The following is a 7,285-nucleotide window of genomic DNA, read 5'->3' as shown; positions in this document are numbered from 1 at the left end:
ATTAACGTTGGGTCTCGGATTCATTGAGGCACATCAGCACACTTAAGCATAAACAGTTGCTATGAGTTACACTCCATGAGAACTTTTGAAATAGAACAGGTTGACTGTGTCAATGTGCAAGGATTTATTTTAAACGTGTTTACACATTGTATAACCAATAGTTTTTTGGGGGAAGTTCTGAACTCTTCTGTCGTCACACGGGAAAGGTCGGGAGAAACTTAATGCCTGTTATTTTTCTGTCAAAACAAGTGCTGCCAACATTTCTGTCCCATGTACTGTAAAATTCCACCCGGATGCAAATAACATCATGTGAGTTCTGTTGAGAGAATATAAAGGAGGACACAAGGGCACTGTACTGGGTATCTGCAATCAAATCCAGACTGACACCCAGAAAAAAACTTCGTCTCTCATCCAAGGTCCCGGTTCCTGGTAAGCTAAAGTAAAACGTTTAGGTACTTAGAACCGTTTGGATTTTGGAAGCAATCTTGCTCGGCCGTTTAACATAAAGATGTTAGGCATCAAATTTGGGACAAATAGAAAAAAGAAAATGAGCATTTGGAGTTTCACATTTCAAACAACCGTTAATCTTAGATCACCGCTAGTGCTGTCAGTTAAATACCTTAACCGGAATATTTGGTATACAAACAAAAATGAGACATAATATTTTAAGAGGGAATCTGAAGATGGTCTGGTTTCATTTAAATAACATATATCAAGATAATAAAAACAGAAAATACTGGAAATATTCAGCAGGCCAGGCAACATCTGCCGAGAGAGAAACAGGGTGAGGGTAATCTACGTGTAGATGAGTTAGGTCTTTAGAGCAATTGGATCTGGAGCTGAGCTCATCTTTTATGGTGACTAATTCCCTTTCTATGACATGGGATTGCATGATTTTAACTGCGACTTTGGGAATCTCATTCCATGAGTCCGTCCATTTATAATTGAAGCTGTTAGATTGTGATAAATTATGTACTGACTAATACATGGGATTTCAGGATCTTCTGGGATTTATATTTGGAGTTTTCGGGATCGATTTAATTTTTTTTGATCTGTCCTTTCCTTTTCCTGTGAAAATGGCAGATCAGTAGCCTCGATGACGACCCTTGCAATTTGGAATTCCTTTCTACATCTGCGTTTAGATCAAAGTGGTGCAAGTTTATTGGAGTTCCAAATTAAGCACAGAATAAATAATGTTAAGCAATATATAATACCAAAGATGAGAAATATAAAGTGTTGTGAGGAGGGGAATACAGAAATTCGAAGGGCTAAAAGAGAATGTGAAAAAGGCTAGCAGATAATATTAAAGGAAACAATAAGCGCTTTTATCAGCATATAAAAAATAAAAGAATAGTTGATAAAAAAGAGTAGGACTGTGCAGGGATGATGGAGGGAGTCTAACAGTGGCAGATAAAGGTAAAGGCTGAGATATTTAATACATTATTTTGCATTGGTTCTTACAAAGTAATGGTGGGAGTGAGAACATAAGTGTACTAGAGAAACTCATGGAACAACTGCTAGCACTAACTGTAGCAAAGGAATTGCTTTTGGAAATATTGGCAGAACTCAAAGTGGATAAGTCATGATGGCTCCTCCATTGCTGACCTCAGTGTGATACGCAGCCAGAAATGTAACCCTGAGGTGCCTGCTCCACATCACACTGCACCGAGAGCAGATGATGTATAAAACAGACCCCTCCATCTCCGGGAGTTTGTTTGTGATAATCTAATTATGTTAAAAATGCCATATTAATGGCATATTTAAATATGCAGGAAACCCCACAACAATATTTTCATGAAACAGAAAATCGATCTATTATCCATCATCAAGGAATGTTGTTCCTGCTTGTTAGCAGCTTGGGAGTAAATTCCTGTCCTCACTAATTTCAGTGAAAGAATAGATATGAACATAAAGTGGAACAGCATAATTGTACTTGCGCCTACCTTTTTGCGGAAATGTCACCCCTATTGGATCAAGTGCCTTTCACAAGATTATTAGTCACACAATATTTTAAGCATTGTTTAATTGCCTAGCTCATTGCAAATCCAGACGTTGTCTAGAAGTGTTTTTGTAAATGCAAACACGAATACAGAGCTGATTCTTAAAAATCCTTACTCCTTGTATTAAGAGTGTTGATTTATATTATGTTTCGCAGGTTGAACAACTAATGGAAAACATTACCAGCACAGTCCTTGCCTCAACGGAGATGGACCCATTGTTTTCCAGTCCCTCTACTGTCCATAGTACAGAAATTGCTGATGATACATCTTATTCACAGTTTACTACATCTCCTCTACATAATGTGTCTGACCAACCATGCCACTTCATTGTGTCATCCAAGTATATTTCCAATTTCATCCCAGCTGTCTTCAGTATCATCTTTATCTTGGGCTTTATTGGGAACAGTGTGGTCATCGCCATCCTTTGCCATCGCTTTCATTTGAAAACTGTTGCTAACATCTACATTATCAACTTATCAATTGCCGACCTGATCTTCTTATCCACTCTTCCAATTTGGGCAGTCTATTATGCTACTGAGTACAATTGGCTTTTTGGGCCAGTGATGTGTAAAATATGCAGCTCTCTTGCGGCTCTGAATTTGTACGCCAGTATATTTTTCATTACGTGCATGAGTCTTGATCGATACATGGTAATTCTCCACTCTTTCCGATCCCAGTCTAAGAGAACCCTGTGCCAAGCTCGCTGTGTCACAATCCTTGTATGGACTTTGGCTTTGGTTGCAACCTTTCCCACTATCTACTTTCGAGGTGCTCATTACATCGAGAGGAAAGGAAACACGGTGTGTGCAATGGTTTATCCCCCCAATATCGGCAATCATTGGTCTGCAGCCATGTCTTTGATGAAAAATACTTTGGGCTTCTTCATTCCCTTTACTGTAATAGGCATATGCTATGGTTCTGTTGCCTATCATCTGATGAAGATGGAAGTATCAGAAAACAATAAGTGCAAACGAGACAAGGTACTGTGGATGGTGATTACAGTCGTATTGGCTTTTTTCATCTGCTGGTTGCCGTTCCATGTATTAACTTTTATGGATGCATTGTCAAGGATGAACTTCATCACCGATTGCCAAACCATCGCCGTGATCGAAACTGCAATGCCAATCACCATTTGCCTCGGTTTTGCAAATAGCTGCATCAACCCCTTTATTTACTGCTATCTGGGAGATAACTTTCAAGTACAGCTTACCAACATGGCTCGGAGAGGGTCCGCCAGTCTCTACAACCGGAGGAGCTCATCAACCAGGATCAGCTCCCCTTTTCGCAAAAACAGTGACACAGAGGATATTGGGCTTAAGAATTAATGAGGCGTTAGACAGGTTCAATGAAACCTAGGTAGCCCCCCAGCTAAATTTCTGTTGTTAGCCATAGCATTTTACTCTTTATTTTCAGAATTTCCATAGATGCAAAGGTCCCAAGACAGTGCGCAGCTAATGTTAAAATCTATGATCTCTAAACATATTGAAATATAGCATTATGATGATTATATAGGTGTCTTTAAAGGTTGCTAAAAATTATAAACGTTTTATGGAATAATAGTAGTGCTTTAGATGTTAACTGGGGATTATCAGGCAACATTCAGACACCAAGTTTGTGCTGCCACTGGATTCCCAGTATCATGGTCAAGGATAGGTCTATACATGTTGAGCCTTATTGTTTTTACTGATTACATATATTTCTGTATGATGTACCTCTGTATGAACTTTTATTTTTCTCTGTACTGGACATTATCAATATGCTAATAATGTATGTTCTGGTGTGTTGTGTAACATGCTGAGTATTATTCTGTTGCTAAGGTGAAGCTGTGTTCCCTAATGGTCATAAAGCCTAATCGCTGTTAAGTAAACAGAGACAGAGGATGAGGTCAATCAGAGTTTAATAGCTATCTGCGCAAGAAAGGAAGGAAGATAGATAGATAGATTGATATAACAACTTTCACTTCATTAGGACATCCCAAATTGCGCTACAACCAATGAATTACTTTTTGAGGTGCAGTCATTGTTGTTTTGTAGACACAGGTCCATTGGGCCTACTGGGCTTGGGCCCAGTTCTGGAAAGGAACTTGAGTGACTTCCAGCAGTCCCTGAATCAGAATCATGCAGTTCGGAGATAATCTCATATTTGTACCCAGGTGAGCTAATGATAGGGTTTCTCAGACTGGGACTGGTGTGTTTTGAAGAAGGGTCCAACCCGAAACGTCAACTCAAATTTCTCTCCACGGATGTTGCCTGACCTGCTGAGTTTTTCCAGCATTTTCTGTTGTTATTTCGGATTTCCAACATCTGCAGTATTTTGCTATCGTACTGGTGTGTAGGTATGGTTAAGTTTCACTGTTCTTTTGCTTGGCATTCACCATCTATTGCAGCATTTTAATTTTTGGCTAATGGTCAATGATCCCATGTTAATAGTTATCTGCTTGGCTGCTGCACTACAGCATGAGCCAGCACGTCCGCGGTCTATGAATAAATGAAGAGTGTTCTTTTGAGAGATAGGATGCAAATTATTCGACCTTTGAAATCATGTAAGCAGATGATTATTATTAATAGAAGTGGATCTAATTGGGGCCTAGTTTCAAGTGGAGTTCCTCCAGGTTCTATATTAGGACCACTGCAGTTCAACATTTTTGTTAATGATCTAGAGGAGATCTTAAATAGAACCATTCTTAAATTTGTGGATGATACACAAATGAGGTTTAGTAATTCATTGGCTGTAGGTCAATGTAGATAAGTTAGGTGAATAGGCCTCTATGTGGCAAATGTCATTTAATGTGGAACATGCAGTGTCATACACATGGGGTTAGGAAACTCCAAGAACATCTGTACTATGCAGAGATACCAGGAAAGAGACCTGGGCTAGTTGTCAATCACTTGTTGAAGTTGTAGTAGCAAAGGGAAACAAATCGGGTTTTAGGTTGTCTTGGTGTAAATAAGTTGAATACAAATACAAAGAGCACTTGGAAAACAGTGACAGGATCGGACAAAGTCAACATGGATTTACAAAAGGTAAATCGTGCTTGACTAATCTACTGGAATTTTTTGAGGATGTAACTAGTAAAATAGATAAGGCAGAACCAGTGGATGTGGTGTATTTCGACTTTCAGAAGGCTTTTGATAAGGTCCCGCATAAGAGATTAGCGTGTAAAGTTAAGGCACATGGGATTGGGGGCAAGGTATTGACTTGGTGATGCGCTATCAATTACTCAAAAGACTGAGGTTAAGCGAGTAACTAACAGGCTTTTATTAACAAGAGAATGAAGGTGTGCCTCGAGTGGTCGACCAGTCCAGAATACAGAGGGACTGTGGAGCAGTCACCTTTATACCTGGACTCGTGGGAGGAGTCAGCCGAGGCATGTACAGACATGTACACAGTGGAATACAAACACACACACAGACAGGTATAACAGTGGTTTACCACATTCACCCCTTGTTTAAAAATGAGTCCGGCGGGGTGAAGTGTTTTAAAAGTTTGTGTATTGGAGTCTCTCCGGAGGTCTTGTCTGCCGCTGTGATCGACGTGGCGACGGCAGGGGTAGTGAAGCTTCTCGCGTCGAGTCCCGCGTAGGCTGGGGCACTGGTGTGTAGTCCTCGTGGGTGTCGAGCGGGTCGCGGGGCCCAGGTGTGCCGTCTGCTGGGGTTGGCTATTGGATCGTGGGGGGGGTGGTAGTGGGTAGTGGGTTACTGGGGCCCCCGAGGGTGCGAGGTCTTGTATGGAGACTGTGTCCTCCCGCCCGTCCGGGTACGCAATGTAAGCATACTGGGGGTTGGCGTGGAGGAGGTCGACCCTCTCGACCAGGGGGTCCATTTTATGGGTCCTCACGTGTCTTCTCAGTAGGACCGGCCCTGGGGACGTCAGCCATGGCGGTAGCGGTGTCCCCGATGTGGACTTCCTTGGGAAGACAAACATTTTCTCATGAGGGGTGGCGTTAGTGGCAGTGCAGAGCAGTGACCGAATAGAGTGGAGCGCATCGGGGAGCACATCCTGCCAGCGGGAGGTCGGAAGGCCCCTAGACTTTAAGGCTAGCAGGGCGGCCTTCCAAACTGTCGCATTCTCTCTTTCCACCTGTCCGTTCCCCCGGGGGTTGTAACTGGTGGTCCTGCTGGTGGCAATACCCCTAGCGAGCAGGTACTGGCGGAGTTCGTCGCTCATAAACAATGAGCCCCGGTTGCTATGGATATAGCTGGGGAAATCGAACAGGGTGAAGAGGTCGTTCAGACATTTAATGACCGTGGCACTGGTCATGTCCGGGCAGGGGATGGCGAACGGGAAACGGGAGTACTCATCAATAATGTTGAGGAAGTACACATTGCGGTCGGAGGAGGGGAGAGGCCCTTTAAAATCAACGCTCAGGCGCTCGAAGGGGCGAGTGGCTTTTATCAGGTGAGCCCTGTCTGGTCTATAAAAGTGCGGTTTGCACTCAGCGCAGACTTGGCAGTTCCTGGTCATGGTCCTGACCTCCTCAATGGAGTAAGGCAGGTTGCGGGCCTTGATGAAGTGGAAGAACCTGGTGACCCCCGGGTGGCAGAGGTCATTGTGGAGGGCCCGCAGTCTATCGATCTGCGCGCTGGCGCAGGTGCCACGCGATAGAGCATCCGGGGGTTCATTGAGCTTCCCGGGCCGGTACAAGATCTCGTAATTGTAGGTGGAAAGTTCGATTCTCCACCTCAAGATCTTGTCGTTTTTGATTTTGCCCCTCTGCTTGCTGTTAAACATAAAAGCAACTGAACGCTGGTCAGTGAGCAGGATATATCGTTTTCCAGCCAGGTAGTGCCTCCAATGACGCACAGCCTCCACAATAGCCTGGGCCTCCTTCTCAACAGCGGAGTGTCTGGTCTCCGGGCCCTGGAGGGTTCGTGAAAAGAAGGCCATGGGTCTCCCCGCCTGATTAAGGGTAGCGGCCAGGGCAAAGTCGGACGCGTCGCTTTCCACCTGGAAGGGGATGGATTCGTCCACTGCGTGCATGGTGGCTTTGGCAATGTCTTTCTTGATACGGTGGAAGGCTAAGCGGGCCTCTGCCGTCAAGGGAAAAGAGGTGGACTTGATCAGCGGACGGGCCTTGTCCGCATAGTAGGGGACCCACTGGGCGTAATAGGAGAAAAACCCTAGGCACCTCTTCAGGGCCTTGAGGCAGTGGGGCAGTGGGAATTCCATAAGGGGATGCATCCAGTCGGGGTCGGGACCGATGACTCCATGTTCCACAACACAGCCAAGGATGGCGAGGTGGGTTGTGCGGAATATGCACTTCTCCTTGTTATACGTCAGGTTCA

At 44.0% G+C, this 7,285-nt stretch overlaps 1 protein-coding gene across 1 annotated transcript; it reads left to right on the top strand.

Annotated features, from left to right (window-relative positions):
* Positions 1–342: 342 nt before the first annotated feature.
* LOC147124935 (type-2 angiotensin II receptor-like) lies at positions 343–4,504 on the top strand. Its single transcript, XM_086005989.1, has 2 exons — positions 343–429; positions 2,156–4,504. The coding sequence occupies exon 2, from the start codon at positions 2,168–2,170 to the stop codon at positions 3,323–3,325; it is 1,158 nt and encodes a 385-aa protein (XP_085862115.1). The 5' UTR covers positions 343–429; positions 2,156–2,167; the 3' UTR covers positions 3,326–4,504.
* Positions 4,505–7,285: the final 2,781 nt, after the last annotated feature.

Source organism: Somniosus microcephalus, chromosome 1 (assembly GCF_052327205.1).
Source record: "Somniosus microcephalus isolate GS21.2 chromosome 1, FLI_Smic_1.0, whole genome shotgun sequence".
NCBI lineage: Eukaryota > Metazoa > Chordata > Chondrichthyes > Squaliformes > Somniosidae > Somniosus > Somniosus microcephalus.
This window is presented reverse-complemented; position numbering and strand designations above follow the sequence as displayed.